The 18,934-nt window shown below is 43.8% G+C and overlaps 1 protein-coding gene across 6 annotated transcripts in view; it reads right to left on the bottom strand.

Moving 5' to 3' along the window:
- Window positions 1-2,842: 2,842 nt before the first annotated feature.
- The window catches only part of FOSL2 (FOS like 2, AP-1 transcription factor subunit), a 103,396-nt gene continuing 87,304 nt past the window's right edge, over window positions 2,843-18,934 (bottom strand). For 4 of the 6 annotated variants that reach the window (XM_053306196.1, XM_053306174.1, XM_053306204.1 and 1 more), the window contains 3 exons: window positions 10,206-10,460; window positions 4,689-4,796; window positions 2,843-3,811 (listed from right to left, as the gene is read on the bottom strand). In XM_053306196.1, coding sequence (XP_053162171.1) covers window positions 3,302-3,811; window positions 4,689-4,796; window positions 10,206-10,445 — 858 coding nt within the window. In that variant the 5' untranslated portion in view covers window positions 10,446-10,460 and the 3' untranslated portion in view covers window positions 2,843-3,301. Of the gene's footprint in view, window positions 3,812-4,688; window positions 4,797-10,205; window positions 10,461-12,717; window positions 12,736-16,650; window positions 17,036-18,934 lie in introns of those variants that run through there. The other 2 variants (XM_053306213.1, XM_053306218.1) reach the window with 2 other exon arrangements.

The following is an 18,934-nucleotide window of genomic DNA, read 5'->3' as shown; positions in this document are numbered from 1 at the left end:
AAGGAACCTCTTCTACAGACTTGGCCTTTCATCCACATAACCAAGTTCTAAAACCTACCCCTCACATACTATTTTCTGCCATTTAAAAAACTAGCTGGAACAAAAAGATTGCCAGCCATATATTTTCCTCCAGTCCTTTCCTGATGCTTTCCTGTGACAGGCCTGTGGCCAGCTTGGGCCCCTTTGGCATAGCTATCTATAAAATGACAGCAGCATCATGGTGACAAGCAAATGCCAGTCCCACATGTAGCCACTTGTCAAACTCTGCCATATACACACTTCAAGATGTCTGTGGATTTTAGAGATTCAGTTTCCCTTCTGCCAATAGTTCTTTAATTTGCAAGCCTGGCAGAGCAGGTGCCTCAGTAGCATTCAGCCTCAATTTTTCCAAGAATTTCAAAGAAAAGGCAGCCAAATTGGCCCAGTGCACAATTGCTATGGGTTGAGAACATGGTGTTTTGCTTCAACCCACCAAAGCAAAAAAGCAATTTAAGCACACCCGTGACTTTAGTCAAAGGTACCCTGTGCGGATTTTTAAAAATATGGTTCTCACAAGGAAATGTAGGTCCTCTGCTCTTCCTACTATGAGTAGAAGCCTCCCTGAGCAACTAACCTAGGCTCAAACTACTACTTAAGCTGTGCTCTAGCCTTCCATGTCTCATTTTTGTTTTCTAAATGGCAGCCATGGTGGGGTCTGACACAGATTGGGATTGTAGCATGGGAGGGGAGGAGCTTTAACCCTTTGTCCTCTACTACAGTCCCAATGCATATCTCACCTCCACAGGTGTCACTATCCTCAGGAGGAAATGCTTCCCTAGCTGATCTTGATAGGGACTGCAGTGGACTATATTCACTTCCTCCTACACCATAGTTCCATTCCAGAATGGGGCCCTACCACTGCTATTTAGAAAACAAACAAAAAAAGACACGCAGGGCCAAAACACATGTTTCTTTTAAAGCCTAGTTTGGCCCTGAGAGATGTTTAAAACTCAGTCTTTAGCAAGGGCACAGTATAAAATGAAAGGGTGTGGAAATATTTTACTAAGGAAGTTTTGTATTGAAAAACAAGAGTTATAGCCAGAGTTCTGTTTACTCTGGGCTTAAGTGATTGCACTGTTAACGTGCAGAGTTTACTAAAAGAGGGAATATCCACCAGCTGGAAAATCTCATTTGTGTCTCCCCCCGCCCCCCACACTCCACTAAGATTTTATTGCTGGAAGAGAAGCTTGAAAATGCAACAGTAATGCCTGATGAAATTTCAAAGTGGCACTCAGTATGATGGCTAGTGGTCAGAGGTAGGGTTTCAATGCTTTGTGAAGTTCCTTTCTCCTTGCCATAGCAAGCATAGGCAGAATAAAAAATGCAAAATTAGCAGATATACCAAAATTTGCACAGTTTATTCAGGTCACAGAATTTGGCTTTTCTTGGTACAAAAAAATTTGGATTGATTGAATGAGCAAGCCAGAAGCTTTGGTCATGTAAATAGCCTAGGATATATTATTTTCACACAGATACAGAAGTAGCTAATCTGAAACTATGGCTGTAATCCAGAGGCATTACAATCTGTGGATGTTTAGTCATCGACTTCCCTGGAGACACTCAGCAGACTTCAAGACCGAGATGCTCACCAATGGAGCTAACATGGCTTGAAGATGTTCCCTCAGTTCAGAAAGCTGGTCCCCACAACAATACAATGAGATTATAAATCCTTCAGTCACCTGGCCTATTACACCCAGAGATCAAATGCAATGAAACAGCAACAAAACCCTGCAAACATAACTATGCTTGTCATAGGAATCCCAGCAAGCTTGAACTAAATGGGATTTTCTGTTTAAACAAAGCCATTATGACTAGCCCAACACACCAGCCTAAGACCCGTCTGTATGTGTCTCTGCAAAACTAAGCGGCTGCATGGTCTGGCTGCATGGTCTAGCTGCATTCTCTTTAGTAGAATTTCACTTTGACAACGTAGGAGATGGATTAAGTGAAGCGTGCTGTCCAGTTCAGTAGTGAGCACAGGTTTTTGAACAGCCATGTCCACCTGGAGGTACAGGGGCTGAACACGAGAGAAGACTAAGAACAAGTGTAGAAATAATTTTCTTTGATAGTCTTTAGTACCAGAAATGCGGCAGAGGAACAATGAGGCCTGAAGCCATCAAAACAGCCACAAACACACACACACACACACACACACTTTGGCCAGGAACTGATGTGTGAAATGCAGCCACCAAAAAAAAAAAAAAGGGTGGGAGGGAATCTCCAGCTAGCTTCCTGCGCTTTCACCCTCAGCGAATCCCTTTCCAGGTTCAGCCACAAGCAAACAATGACAGTGTCACCGCAATGTTACAGTCTGCAGATCTGGGAGTCAGAGGCTTTGTTCAAGGAATGGCAGCAACATCTGAGTCAGGTGTGATCAGAAGGATGCATCACACCTAAGACTGCTGGCAGCCAAAAAGGAAAGGAAAGATAGGGTCCAGCAACAGATCTGACAAACAGTAATTACAGAAGGAACCATGCCAGAGACAGCGGCTTAGTGGCATCTCCCCAGCTCCCTTGGCATCACTCCTGGCCCTCTGATGATGCGTGTAGTAGACATGGCCATTGCAGCACACAGAACAATAATGCACCTTTCACCACCCCTCTGTCTCCTTCAAGGAGACTCGTTCCCTTTTGTTAACAGAATATTCAGCACTTCCAGCTTGCTTCCCCCTACCCCACCCCACACACCCCAAGTGTACTGAGAGCATAATTTTAAGAACCATATTTGGACCTTTTATGTATTCCTCTCTGCTCCAGCTAGCAAAAAACCACCCCAACAGCAAGAATTCCCCATAGGCAGATCCCAACATCAGCAGTGGTTTAATGATGATTGCCTTTAGAGTTTTCGAAATGTCATGGTATTCAACACAAAAAGGTGAAAGCCTACATGAGATCAACTAACTGGAATGTACTAGTAAGCACAGAAGGTAATCTGGTCAGATCAGTCTGTTTATCAGGGAATGGCTAGAGATTGACTGAAGCTCATATTCACTCGCACTAAACCACAGATGAGGATGGTTTCCCCCCTCACCATGTAGCTGAAGCACTTTTGTCCCAGTAGTGCGACTTCTCCCCCCAACCCCATATGGCTTGGATTTTTTTCTGGTTTCTTCTTGTCCCAGGGAGTACCTGGAGCGACATAATTTCCCCGTCTTGCTCTTGCTGCCCTTGTGCTTGAATGCCATTGTGCTGGTCTTTGATCTCAGGGAGGGATGATCCCTCAGAGTCGCTGGGTGGGGGGAGCAGGGGCAAAAGGAGAGCGTTACAATGCTAGCAGAGTAGGAGAGTTCAAGGAATCCGAGGACTGGTCACCACTGCTGCTGCTCCTCCGGTGAGCTTTGGAGCAAGACTCCGAAGGGGAGAGTGGAGACTCCTGGTCCAGAACGCTGGGGTAGGTGAAGACCAAGTTGGATGTGCCAGGGGTGATGGCAGGTGTTGAGGTCACCACAATGGGAGTGTTGAGTGGCTCTTCCCCATAAAACCCTCCTACAATGCTGATGGGTTTAATGACAGACCTCTGCCCTTTTTCAAGGTCAGAAGAGGAGGAAGGGATCTCTTCTTCCATGGGCTCCTGTTTCACCACTATGGCACCACTCACTCCAGTCCTGACAGTCTGGAGGCTGTGAGGCGGAGAGGTTCGGTGCTCCTCCGAGCTGATCTTGCACATGGGGCTGTGAGCGATAAGCATGAACTTCAGCTTCTCCTTCTCTTTTTCCAGATCAGCAATCTCCTTCTGCAGTACAGACTTCTCCTCCTCCAGCTCCTCCGTTTCCTGCAGACCCAAGAGAAATAGGTTAGCAGCAGCCGCCACAGCCAGGATGGAATCTAAGCAGGAAGTACCAAGCACACATAAATAGATACGGCACAACACTGGTTCTTGGGGACTTTTAGTTTGATCAGCCCAGTGAGACCCACACAATCCAGTGGAATCGCACTGAATAAAACTTTGTAACAAATCAAAGTAAGTATTTCTGGTGTTCAAAAACATCACAATTTTGTTGCAGTAAAGAGATGTGCTTAGGCAAAAAACAGGACACTCCGTTTCCCTGCAGGCTTCATCTCAGGAACTAGCTGCTATGGGCATCTATCCTGAGCAGACAACATACACCCACACTTCCAACTGACATCACATCAGTAAGAAGGATGAGAGCAAGGGAGAAGTCAATTGTCTCTCATACTTTCCTTCCATTAAGGCCATATCCACATGGATTCAATTTAGGGCGGATGCTATACTTCAGCAACTGGAGTATGTACGTATGCAGAGAAGCTTGAGGCTACTCTGGTCTCCTGGCTGTCCACAGAGTTGACAAGACCAGCATGATGGAGAGGGGCAGGGCAAGGGAGAAAAACCAGCATTTTCCATGCTCCAGGTTAGGTGGTACAGCTCTAATGTTTGCCCCTGAAGAGCTGCAGAGGCACTCTGGGTGAGCCAGGTGGGCCAGAACTGGGCAGATCTGTCCCGTCATTCATATCCCACTATGCTATGCTAGATCATTGTGTGTCATGCCCCCAAATCAATCCTGTAGTAAGGAAGCCCACTGGGAGAGAAGCTGTCTGTGTCAGGATATTGAATCAACACTTTGCAAAGGAGGTTGGTTATAGGTGGTCCAAAGTAGGACTAGGAAAGGGGAGAGATGTGGAATACATACTGCCTGGAGTTTCTCTGTCAACTCTCGACGTCTGTTACGGCATTTAGCAGCTGCTAGCTTGTTCCTCTCTCTCCTAATCCGCCGCTTCTCTTCCTCCTCAGGTGACAGCTGTGGCCACAGAAGAAAAAAACAAGAACATCCGCTTAGTGGGTGGGGCAAAACAAGTTTCTTTTTAATGCTTCCAAATGATAAACCACAGAAAACTGGTGAACTCCAGAGTATTTTTTTTAATTCTCAAGATATATGCACTCATAATGTGTTTTTACCCACTACAAAATGGCTTCTCTAGAAAGGACGACTATTAGATACCCAGCTAAGTATTCTTCCCTTCCCCAGAAACATATCAGCCCCTGCTTGCTCCTATGCACCGGTGCTAGTATTAAAATACCAAGAACTAACTTTGGCCACTGGGCAGAAATGCTACCCAATAATATTTTTTGAGTATTTGTCATAGTAGCGAGGGTCTGGACCAAATGTTGGAGCTCCATGTTCTGGTCCATAAGAACTCTGTCCCTGAAGTGGAAGCCCCCCACTCCTGTTTGAGCTTTTCCACCCTGAAAAAGGAGGGGGATCTCATTTACGGAAACCCTCATAAGCATTTCCCAAAAAGGGGTGGTGGTGGAATCCAACAGATTGTCATTGTTTTGGATGTGGAGCAGCAGTTAACCTTCCGACTACCATCAATAGCATTTCTTTCCCTCTCCCACTCCAACACACATGTTTTCCTGAGCATATATTGATCAGAGGTTCCCGACTTAGACAGGGGTACGGATTTATTATTACTTCCCAATTTTAAGATTTGGGAGACGTCCCACATTACTTCATATGTGCATAATGGTGAACTGAAACCATATTATTATATGGGGGAAGTACTTGGTTCATACCCTTGCTAAGCGGGCAAGGGATAGGGTTGCCATATTCTAGCTTTCCAAATCCGGGTGCCAATAATTATATTATTGAAAATAATTTTTGAGCAGAACAGTGACTGCATGTTTTGCTCCATAACTCTGCTTCTACAAGGGCTAGAGCTTAGCTTTAAAAATAAGAAAAGAAAGCTGAAATCCAGGCAAATCTGGGTAGGCTAAGCAGTCTGGGTGAGATGCTTAAAATCCAGGTGAAACCCAAAATTCCGGGGGCATGGCAACTCTAGCAGAGAAGGACCTTTCAAAATGGTGGTTCTCTTATGTTTAGAAGGACAATTGTCTCTGTCATCTCCACAGAGTGTCCCTCTCATTGGCTGCTGTTGGCATCTCCTTGCATTTCCTTTGAAATTGAGTCCTGTTGTGACAGGGATCCAGCTTATCATTCCTTTTGCTGAATAAACTGCTCTGAAACCCCCTTTTTGTTTGGGGGGGTCAAATTCTCATATATACAAAAATTATGTACTTATGGATCTAAAAATTACATTGTTGAACTTATATTATGAATACTGTAATAATAAGATATACCAGACAGTTTTCTGCTATTACAGAGCAGGCTAGCTACCCACCATTAATAGAAAGCTAGCTAGCTTTTGAAGTTATTAAGAAACCCGTAATGACATTTGGGAATATCAGAACCAAGGAGTCTAAGCCAGAGATGAAGAGAGTTACAGGGCGGAGAATAAGGTAGGAGGAGAACAAGGAAGCAGCAAAACTATCAAGGAGGATTGGGCAAGAAGACAGTGAATTGGCAATGAAGGCCAAACGCACAGCAGATTGTCCCAGTTGTTTCACAACTTGGGTGGTTTGTGGGGTAAATGCATAGGAAGATGTTGCAAGCTTTTTCTTCTTGAAACAAAATATCTGCTTCTTCCCACATGAGAACGGTTGTTAACTTGAAGGTCAGGAGCCAAGGTCCTCAGGGGCTGCGTAGATTGGAGTAGCACTTGTCAAATCAAAAGAGCTGCATTGTTTTACATCAGCTAAAGAACTATTTTCCACTCCCTCCTCTCCTATCACTCTGATTTTTTTTCAAGATAACACATTATGCTTCCTGAATTGGCAGAACCCCTCCAGCAACAGAAGACAAATGTCAGGAAGGAGCCCAAGGGGGGACTGATTAACACTCATTGGCGTGAAACAGGAGGCTAAACAGAGGCCAAAGCAATCATAACATAAATAGTTTAATACTTTATTGGATTACGGCTGAGGTCATTCTCCCCTTTATCTTTGCCTTGTGGTAATGTTTTATACAACCTGGCAGCGATTGACAACACTTCTTCAACTTCCTACCTACAGCAGAGCAACTACTCAGATGAGAAGGGGCAAAATTCCAGTTTCAGCCAAAGGTGTTTTTACGACAGTTAACAACCTAATCCAGGCTGCACTACTTCATCCCTTCTGCAGACATTTGACTACAATTCCCATTATCCCTGACTACTGGCCACTGTGGCTGGGGATGATGGGAGTTTTAGTCTAGCAACTTCTGGAGGGCCAAAGTTGTGCAGGCCTGGTGCAGACTTACAAGCTGATGCTTAGCTACAAAATAAATAGAAGGATCCTGCCATTGGAGGAAATACTCAGCTGGAGTCTGTGAATTAGAGTCATGCTAACCCCAGATGCAACGTTAAGTCACTGTACTAACAATGCCACACAGGTAATGGGGGCACCTATACATTTGGCTCTCGTGCACAGCACCCTGAGGGCTGGTCAGCCATAAGCACTGGTGTTTGGGGCCAGCAAAGTAGATCTTTTGCTGTATTTAATTAAATTTTATAACTGTAGTAACTGGGTTTGTTTGGCTGTGTTTTTAAATAATTGTTCATTGCCTGGATGTCTGTGTGAGGTGGTTTAGAAATGTGACAAATAAATAAATAGATTTACAGTGCAATTTTGTGCCTGTTTAATTGGAAGTAAACCCCATAGGGTTCAAAGGGGCTTGCTCTCCGATGAGTTCATTTAGGATTTCAGCCTTAGGGTCAGAAAGAGATTCCATCAAAGAGATTCCTGCTAACTAGGCAAAGAAGCACCCTTTTAACCTGGTGATTGTCTTTATTTAGCCTTATCTATGCCCAGCACAGTACCTCTAGTTATTGTTGCTGGCGTCTACTTTATGTTTCTTTTTAGACTGTGAGCCCTTTATGGACAGGGATCCATCTTATTTATTATTTCTCTATGAAAACCGCTTAGGGGACTTTAGCTGAAAAGTGGTATATAAATATTAGTTGTTGTTTATTGGGATAAGATTATTATTTATTTAACTACTGGAGATCTCTATGAACTTAAAACAGCAGGAACAATACCCTACATCTCATAAGGAGAGGAGAGCTGGTCTTGTGGTAGCAAACATGACATGTCCCCATAGCTAAGCAGGGTTGCCCTGGTTGCATATGAATGGGAGACTTGATGTGTGAGCACTTCAAGATAGTCCCCTCAGGGGATGAAGCCACTCTGGGAAGAGCAGAAATTGCAAAGTTCCCTCCCTGGCTTCTCCAAGATAGTGCTGAGAGAGACTCCTGCCTGCAACCTTGGAGAAGCCACTGCCAGTCTGTGAAGACAATACTGAGCTAGATAGACCAATGGCCTGACTCAGTATATGGCAGTCTTCTATGTTCCTATCTCCCTCCCTGCAGCAACAGTGACTGATTAAATCCAAACCATCAGGCAAAGCACTCATACTTCCTATTCAGGCATTTCTAAAACCAGGGCATCACAGGCTCCAGTAACATCACCTAACTGGATCACTGAAAGGATACAAACCTCCCGTGTCCATGCAAATGGCTTTGCATGCAAATGCAGTCATACAAGCTAGGAGTCAACAGAATTTAGCAGACAAGATTCTTCTCCAAGATTACTACAGAAAGCACTCACAATGATGGTGGAGACACCTGTCACACTTGTAGCAGTGGCCAATCTCACCTAGCCAGGCAGCTCTTTTCACTGAAAAACTGTTTTGAGGGAGAGTGGGGATAAGCATGTCAGAAGAAAAGGGTCTCAAATAGTAGAGTTCTGGTTCCATCTAGTTTAACTAGATGGAACAGGAGAAAGCCAAGGAGGAGACACAACAGAATTAAGAAAAATCGCTCAAGAGGACCAGCCCTTCTTGGGAATATATAGAAACATAGGAAGCTGTCTTGTACTAAGTGAGACCATTGGTCCATCTAGCTCAGTATTGTCTATATTGATTCACAGTGGTTCTCCAAGGTTTCAGGCAGGGTTCTCTCCCAGCCTTACCTAGAGATGTCAGGAAGTGAGCCTTGGACCTTCTGCATGCAAGCAGGTGCTCTACCACTGAGCTACAGCCTCAGTCCCTAAAGGGAATATCTTAAAAGTAGACAGTGCTCACATGCAGTCACCCATCCAAATGCAAACCAAGGCAGACCCTGCTTAGCAAAGGGAGCAGTTCATGCTCGCTACCCGAAGATCAGCTCTCCTCCCATAAACCTCTTCTTCTTCAGTTCAAGTTAATTAAAAAGCCACAATTCTTTTAAAATGGAAGTATATAACAATAAAAACAAGCAGCTACCACCAAAACCAGCAGTCCCATTTCAAGTTTCCACCTTAACATGTTGTCCAATCTACATCTTTTCCAAGGGGTGTATGTACCCCCCCCACACACACACTTAGGCTTTTAGGGAAAAGAGAAGGAGAAGATCGAGTGGGAGTAAAAATATATAATACCAGTACTAACTTAGGTTATGCTTCATTTGAATTTGGATGCTTTTGGTAGCAATGTTGTAAATGGAATGTGTATGTAGTACTATATTTCTTTTGGAATTTGAGACTTCCTATCTAATAGATTAATTTATTTATATATTAAGCTGGGGCTCATAAGTTAGTGAGTTTTGTATCAAGTTTGTTGCCTTGGCTTCCTTTTACTGTTAGAACTTTTAGGTATAAGGCTTTGGGAATCACTTTACTTGCATCCAAATATGTTCTTCTCAGGAACTCTGCTAACCATTAAAATAACTTTGTTTTAGTGGTTCTCAGTTATATTAAAGTTAATGCAGCTACATGGAAGCCCACTAGGCAACAAACAAAAGCAAAGCATCGAGTATTCAGCTGTAAGAAATAAGAGAGGGACAATCTTAAACAAACTAATATTTTTTAGAATCCACTCATTCCAGTAGAGCCAAACCTGTCATTCTGGGGTGAACGGCACTTATTTCTTAATGCAAATATAGGCACAAGGAGAAGTACTGCATTAAGTCAGACTGATGGCTTATCTTGCTCAGTATTAGTCCTAACTGGTGTTAAGTTTTAAAGATACTGAGTATTCCCTAGCTTTGCTGCTCAAGATTCCTCAATTGGAGGTGCCAGAATGTCATACATCAAACATGTGCCTGACTGATGAGGCATGGCTTCCTGCCATGATTTGTATGAATTGCCTTAAGGAAAAATATCCACACAATCCAGTACCCTTTACATTAGCCTGACGTGCCCCATGAACTTGAAAAGGTCGGACATCATTGATGGAGTCACCAACAACAAAGCTTAGAGAATGGTTATTGAGTTGGAAGTTTGCATTCAATTCCTATGATTCCTAAGCCCATTCCACTAATGGGTTATGTGCAGTAGTTTCAACAAGTGTGATTACCTGCTCATCTCTTCTTCTCCTGCCCACTGTGGTACCAATGGTTTTAATGACACCAGGTCTCTGAAGGGCTGTGTGTCCAGAAACTGAAGACAGATTTGGCAGAGCATGGCTATAAGGATGTGAGCGAGAGTAGGCACTTGGCATGGAGGTGATCACAGTGGGCTGGACCATCCACTGCAGGTCTTGGCTGGTAGTAATCGCGTTCAGAGTAGGAATAAAAGTGCTGCTCGATCCTGGCATATCTACCCGGAACTTCTAGAAGACAAAATAGGGAAAGAGAGGAAAGAGAGACTGAGTGAGAGAGAAATCAATAGAAGCAGAACAGCAAATTATTGAATTATGAACAAGATAGCACTTTTACCAGGCAAGACCTATGGCACATCTAGCCAATACTGTGTATTCTGACTGGCAGCAGCTATGTAGGTTCTCAAATAGAAGTCTTCTGCTACATAAGACATAACATCTACATAAGATATTTCTAACTGGAGATGTCAGGGACTGAACCTTGAACCTTAAATATGCAAACCACGTGCTCTACCACTGGGCTATACTAAAACCCTAATCTCTTTAGACTTAGTGCCAATTCACACAATATAAAATTTTCCTACACGTAAGCCGCTTGTCCTTGAATATATTCTTATCTAGGAAAGGCAACACAATGTCTGACCTACATGATCATGATATGACCGACGGTATTTCCCATAATCACAGTGCAAATGTTTCCCACAAGAAACACGCAAGAAGAGAGAAAATTCTTAAAATCTGTAGTCAGAAGTTGGAAGTAGTGAACAGCATGCACCAGCCCTAATTAATTCCCTACCCCAAATTAAGTAGTGGGCATGCCTTTCCCCCATTTCCCAGTCTCACCAACAGGTCAATGAATTCCACTTTCTGTGGAGTCTCAGAAGCTAGACCAGTGTGATTAATTATGGAATGCAGGTGCCAGTTCGGGCCTTTGCATGCCTTTCCTGCAATCAGTGAATTCTAAATCAGTGAAGGAGCCAGAGTGGTGTAGTGGTTAGAGTGCTGGTCTAGGACCGGGGAGACCCGAGTTCAAATCCCCATTCAGCCATGAGACTTGCTGGGTGACTCTGGGCCAGTCACTTCTCTCTCAGCCTAACCTACTTCAACAGGGTTGTTGTGAGGAGAAACTCAAGTATGTAGTACACTGCTCTGGGCTCCTTGGAGGAAGAGCGGGCTATAAAATGTGAATAATAATAATAATAATAATAATAATAATAATAATAATAATAATAATAAAGTTTCTAACAATAGGAAGCAAATGGATCAGAGCTTGGTAAGTGTTATGTTGTGGTGGAAGATGTCTTATCTGGTATACATAGACCTACTTGAAATGACTAGAGCCATTTGCTAAATTAGACATTCTGAAAAAACAAAATCAAATACCAGTTTTAATGACAAAAGCTATTCTGACAAAACGCAAGGCCCAACCTTATCTCATTCTTTGGGGGAAATGGACACAACTTTGTACCAGTGTCTTTACGATGTTATAGTCTAGCTCTGTTTTGGATTGCTGGAAGAGAAGCTATATGCAGTACATTTCTCCAGCTTTGTCAGTACCCCTCCCCTCCCCTCCCCTCCCCCCAGCCCATCTTACACACTGTCACAGCAACACTGAGACAATCATGACAAGAGTGAAATACACTTAGGAGCAACATCAGAAGCAACATCCTAGCAGATATGGATGCCAATCAAAACACAAATTTATCCCACAGGAGTATGAAGAACTGCAACAATGTATTAAGTGGTGCAGTGGGGAAATGCTTGACTAACAAGCAGAAGGTTACCGGTTCAAATCCCCACTGCTACTATATTAGGCAGCAGCAATATAGGAAGATGCTGAAAGGCATTATCTCATACTGCACGGGAGGAAGCAATGGTAAACCCCTCCTGTATTCTACCAAAGAAAACCACAGGGCTCTGTGGGCTCCATAAGTTGAAACTGACTTGACGGCACACTTTACCTTTTACTTTAATCTACAGGGGAATCGGTATAGCACATACATCTGCATATAGAAAGACACATACATTTTCATCCCCATTTTACAGATGAGAATTAGTCAATGCCTTGCCAAATGCTCAGGCTACCAGCTTAGATACACGATTTGTATCATATCCCTTTCCCTCTTTTCTACTGGGAATTGTGAGATATTTTAAAAAGACAGCCACCTGACAAAATAACTTTCAACTTAGCAAAGTCATCAGCTATCACAGCAAATGAAGGGTAGTAAAAGTTTTTTGGAGACAAGAGCATGCCTTTGGGTTTGGGTTGTTTGCTAAAATCATTGTCTTAAACTGTCTTTTTGATAAGCTGGGTTACTACATGTAGGTATGTCCATGTAGGTATGACACTGCACACTTTAGAATTCAGCCATCTCAGTCCACCATCTCACTCTGGGTAAAGTACTGAACAGCTGAGAAATAAAACAGAAGCGGGGTGGAATCAGGAAATAACCCACCCAACGTTATTGGCTGTGTGCAAGGTTCTTACTTTGGGTGGTTCAGATGATGTTTCATCTGTCCAACCCCACCACATGTGATAAGGACATGCATGCTCCATGAACATGCACATCCTCACCCCAGCATTCAGGAATGCACCTCCCTAATCACACTGTAAATACTAGTTTGTTTTCTGTAAATATTAGATTTGTGTGAGTGGGCATGTCCTTCTCCACTCCTGGCACACAGGGGTGCCTCTCTCTGATCTGTGATGACAGTTCAAACACCTCTACTTTTGCCACATGTGAACATATGCTACCCCCACATGTGAACCTATATGCCAGGAGTGGGGTGGGGGAGGTCATGCACACTCAGAGAGTGCCCATGTCCTAATAGCATGTGGTGGGCCCACACAATATAAAGCATTGCCCAAACCAGCCCTCTGGCAGCTAAAACCCCTGCTGGCAATCTAGCTACATTCCACCCAGCCAACCAACCATTCCCTGCTGGCAACGTGGCTACATTTCATCCAATTGTCCCTCTTTCTAGAATGCAATGTGGCAGTGGCAACTCAAGATAAGGAATTGATACATGGAAGAGGCAGGGCCACTGCACTCTTTGAAAGACATTGGCATGAGGCACGAAATATCCCTGACCCTTCACCTTATGAAGGTGGAGAATGTGGCCACAACTACCTAGAAAGAAAGGAGAGAAGTGAGCCTAAAGGTGTCCTATTTTATTTTTTACTTCATTACCTGGACCTACATATATCAATTGCTGTGTTTGCCTAGCATTCTGCTGGTGTCTACAAACCTTAAATAGCAAAAGCAGCAGCAGCACTTACTACTACTAATTAAAAAAAAAACTAAAAAAAAAACTGTATTCAGTAGCACACATTCCTTTTGAAAAAGAAGGCTAGATACAAGATCTTTAATGGTGTTAGTTCTACCAAGTTGACACTGAATTAGTCTTCCTAAGGTTCCAGTAGTAGGCACAGCTGCTCAACACTCCCATTCTGAGGTCACGTATAAGCAGGATTTTAAAGAAGAATATAAAGATGCCTCCAGCTGCAGCAGGTTTATGTACATATATTTTAATAATAACCTATAAAATGTGTTCTGGGATCCAGACCAGAAAACTTCCCTGCAGCTCTTTGCTCTGTCTAGACAAAACAAAGCAGCAGGTTTTTCCCCCCACAAAGTACTAGGTAATGATTGCTTGCAAAATCAAATAATAAAGAAGAATACTTGTACACCTTGTTTTCAGACTGAAGTAAATCCATCTGGATAGATGGCTGGCACTAAAATGCTAGAGGGAGCGAGAGAGAAAACAAAACAATAGACTGTCCCTCAAAGGGAAAATGAATGCTTTTTGTCTAACAAGGGAGACATTCAGGAGACACACAAATGTTGGATTAGTTTTACAGGCATATCTTGTCCCAACGCTGAGGGTTTTAAACCCATTAACTAAAAATGGTTTCTGTTTATTGGAGGGGGGCGGGAGATCCATACTCTCTTTCAGCCAAGATGATATCATGGAGAGCAAAACAAAGAAAACCGTAAGGTCCATCACAACCAGTAAAACGTAGCCAGCCAGATGTCCTCGAGAAGTTCACAAGCAAGACATGATGATGAGACAATCATGTTCTTGCTGTTGCTCCTCAGCATCTAATAAACCTTCATAAACATATAGGGCCTCAGAACATGGAGGTTATGCATCTGGTTATTGCAGCGAATAGAAATTGATAGATAGATCTATCTTCCATGAGAAAATGAAAGAAAAAGCATCTAGACCTTCAGCAGAGTGGCATTCTATTGTCAGTAGCTCCTTCTATGACTGGAAAGAGAGTAGCACTCAGGCAAGGACACCTTCTGTTCACACAAAAATCCCTTGTGAGAACAACTCTCATTCATGAAAGGAGCTTCCAACAATGGACCACAGCACCACAGAAGGTCTGAATGCCACCCATGGAGTACAAAAATCATTCCTTTTATCTGTTGTTGGAGGTCTTCAAACACAGGCTGACATTTCTTGAGGATGCTCTAGTTCTGCATTTCCTACATTAAGCATGGGGTTAGACTAGATGGTCCAAAAGCCCCTTCCCCCAAATCTATGACAACACAAAAATAGGGTGGTCTCAGAGATGGCAATGGGTTCCCCTAGGCTACTTCAGTGTCCATGCCAACACCCCCCTAGTAAGAGCAGCTCAGGACTTCATGACGGCCATGACAACCACCATTGGCCTTTCTCAATCAATATCGGGTCCTACTCATGTGACGAGACATATGCTGGATCCGGTTTTTGCCAACCAGGAACTGAATGAGCTTCAGATGGGGGAGTTTGATGTAACTTCTTTGAAATGGACTGAGCACCATCAGATGATGGCTAGAGTGACGCTGGAGGAAGACCTGTAACAAATCTAACTGAACATGGGCTAGAGCCCATTTTAGGGAGTCCTCTGTGGCAGTGGGGGCGGCGAAAAACATTTTTTCTCCACCTCCATTGTGTCTGCCCAGTGTAGGCCAGCAGAGCTGTTTGGTGTGGCAGAGTCACTGCTTCACACAGGCCCCCTGTGTGATGGGGAAGAACCACCAGCAGCCCCCTGTGTGATGGGGAAGAACCACCAGCAGCCCTCTGTGACCAGCTTGCTTGTCAATTCACATATAAAGTCACTTGCATCTATGCTGATTTGGATTCCAGGGTTTTGGCAGTTCCAGGAAACAGGCCTCAGCAACCATCTGGTCCTATTGTGATGGATTATTTTTAGTTAGTGCAGCCTGAGGAAGTGGACAAGATCCTAGGCAGTGTGCGGGCCACATCATGCACTCTAGACCCTTGCCTTTCATGGCTAGTAAAATCTGCCAGGGAAGGAACAGGAATTGGTTGGAGCCAATTATTAATGCTTCACTAAGGGTGGGCAAGATGCCATTGAGCCCCAAGCAGGTGCTGGTAAGACCACTATTTAAAAAGCCCTCCCTTGGTTCCACCAACCTTAATAACTATTGAACTGTTTCAAATCTTCCCCTTTTAAGCAAGTTGTTAGAGTGTGTGGTTGTCTGTGCAGCTGCAAAGGGTCTTGGATGATATGGATTATCTAAATATTTTCCAATCTAGCTTTCTCCCTGGGTTTGGGACTGAAACTGCCTTGATCACCCTGATGGATGACCTGCACTGGGAACTAGACGGAGGGGGGGGGGGGGTGGCATGTCCTTGTTGGTTCTGCTGCACCTCTCAGTGGCATTTGATACCATCAACCATGGTATCCTTCTAGACCACCTCTCAGGTATGGGGATACTGCATTAAAGTGGCTCTGATCCTTTCTTGGGTCGGGGGAGGTTCCAGAAGGTGGTGTTAGGGGACTTCTGCTCAACTCCTTGGCCCTGGCCTATGGGGTCCCCACAAGGCTTGATATTGTCCCTTATGCTATTTAACATCTACATGAAACCACTGGGAGAGGTCATAAGGAGGTTTGGACTGAAGTGTCATCAATATGCAGATGACACCCAGCTCTACCTTTCTCTGACACCAGATCCTAGGGAGGCAGTGGATGTACTGAACCGGGGGCTGGAGGCGGTGATGGGCTAGCAAACTGAGGTTAAACTCAGCTAACTGAGCTAACCCTGCTAACTGAGCAAAGAGGCACCTTTTAAAAGTGGTTATTTTCTTTACTGAGCAGGGGGAGAGCAACTGGCCCTGTCCATCCTCAGCACAGCATCCCTCCAGTGGTTGTTGCTGGTGTTTATCTTACGTTGCTTTTTAGACTGTGAGCCCTTTGGGGACAGGGAGCCATCTCTATTTATATTTTTCTATGTAAACCACTTAGGGAACTTTTGTTGAAAAGCAGTATATAAATATTCATTGTAGTAGTAGCAAATCCAGACAAGACGGCGGTGCTGCCAGTCAGGAGAAAAGCCAATTGGGATAGAGTGATTCAACCAGCTCTAGATGGAGTTGTACCCCCCCCCCCGAAAGAGCAGGTGTGTACCTTTGAGGTATTGCTGGACCTGGTTCTGTTTTTGGATGCTCAGGTGGAGGTGGTGGCCAGGGGTGCCTTTACATAGCTTTGGCTAGTGCGCCAGCTGCATCCCTTTCTTGAGAAGGCAGATATGGCCACAGTTACCCATGCCTTCATCATGTCCTGGCTGGATTACTGCAGTGTGCTTTACATGGGGCTGCCATTGAAGAATATTTGGAAACTTCAGTTGGTGCAGAATGCAGTTGCCAGGGTTCTCTTTGGAACTGCTTGCTCAGAACATACCACACCTATTATCAAAGAGCTGCACTGGCTGCCAATTTTCCTTCCCCTTTAACCCAAATTATCCAGTCAAGAATCATGAGAGAAAGAAAAGAAAGAAAGGAAAACAGATGGAGCAGTTAGTTAGAGCAGTAGATTGGATCTAGAGTGACCGTCAGTGGAGCGGCATTCCCTCATCAGAAGCTCCTGATATAGAAAGCCTCCCCAGTGAGGCTCACCTGGCTTCACCACTTTGTTCTTTTAGAAGCCAGGTAAAGATCTTCTTGTTCACACAGGCCTTTTAAATTCTGGTTTTCAGATTTGTTCTGATTTTTAACTAATTATAAAATGAGTTTTTAAGCTGTTTTATACTGTATTTTGTATTGTCTTTTTACCTTTAGGAGCCCCTTAGAGGAGCCCCTGGTGGCGCAGTGGTAAAACTGCCGCCCTGTAACCAGAAGGTTACAAGTTTGATCCTGACCAGGGGCTCAAGGTTGACTCAGCCTTCCATCCTTCCGAGGTCGGTAAAATGAGTACCCAGAATGTTGGGGGCAATATGCTAAATCATTGTAAACCGCTTAGAGAGCTCCGGCTATAGAGCGGTATATAAATGTAAGTGCTATTGCTATTGCTTTATGATTTAATGTGTTATGCGTTTCTATTGTATGTTTTCAACCTCTGTTGTGAGCTGCCCAGAAAACAATTTGTTATGGGGCAGCTAACAAATAAAGTTGTTTATTTATATTTATATTATTATTATTCCTTGGTGGCTGTGTGCCATATAATGTGTGTGCAAGTAATGTCTGAAGGTGACAAAAATCTAAATTAGTAGGATATCTGAATCAAAGGGGTAAAGACCAGTGGACAAAGCTGTAAATAGTTCACTATGGGGACAGTCAGACAAAAAGCAATATATTCAAATTGCATTACAATCTTCACATGTATGTTTTAGATGATGGACTAGGAAATAAGAGTACAATATAATAACATTACCTTTCCGGTGGCGTGTGTCCTATCATCTAGTGACTAATAAGCAGGGAGGAGTTCATATCTGACAGGTCATATAAATTGAAATGACCTACAAATCACCTAGTTGAAGAAACAAACCTCTCCCAAATCGAGGTTGAAGGTCAGCCCAGATGTCAACAGAAGGGCCACAATATCCTTTAAGAACTCCCATGAGGGCTCACATTTGACCTCCTATGTAGTGTCTACCAATTCCTTGCAAAAGGTAGCTCCTCTATTAAAAACAGGCCCTACAACCATACAAAAAGGATTAAGTTGCAGCTCCTTTGTATTCTGAATTGTAATTCTAATTGTACATTGGTCTACATAAAGGCTGCTTCACACATGAGCCCTATTCAGGCATTATTATGTTGTACCTGTGCTTGGAAGTCTATACTGTACACATGTACATGCTTTTGTGTGAATGATTGGATCTGCATTCATTTTAAAGATGAACTGAGATACAGATCCCTAAATGCATGGTACAGAGTGGACGTGTATTCTGCTGTACCTGGATTCATGACTTGTCCCCTTAGCTAAGCAGGGTCCACCCTGGTTACATATGAATGAGAGACTAGAAGTGTGAGCCCTGTGAGATATTCCCCTCAGGGGATGGAGCTGCTCTGGGAAGAGCAGAAGGTTCCAAGTTCCCTCCCTGGCAGCATCTCCAAGATAGGGCTTAGAGAAATTCCTGCCTGCAACCTTGGAGAAGCCACTGCCAGTCTGTACAGACGATACTGAGCTAGATGGACCAAGGGTCAGACTCAGTATATGGCAGCTTCCTATATTCCTAACCTGTGTGCACTGTACACTCATACATCTGTTGAGCAGAAAAAGTTGATAGGGCTATGACATTCTATCTACAAGTGTGTAGGATGAAAAGAGCGTACATCTGCAGGCCTGAATGGAGGTTGCACACAAGTCTGTTTTATAACATGTTCACATGTCAGTTCCCAGAAGAGGTTTGCAGACAGATGCAGCAAAATACACTTGTGTCATCTTTGCGCAACAGTGTGCCACCCCGCTCCCA

The sequence above is a fragment of the Hemicordylus capensis genome, chromosome 1, assembly GCF_027244095.1.
Source record: "Hemicordylus capensis ecotype Gifberg chromosome 1, rHemCap1.1.pri, whole genome shotgun sequence".
Taxonomy (NCBI): Eukaryota; Metazoa; Chordata; class Lepidosauria; order Squamata; family Cordylidae; genus Hemicordylus; species Hemicordylus capensis.
This window is presented reverse-complemented; position numbering and strand designations above follow the sequence as displayed.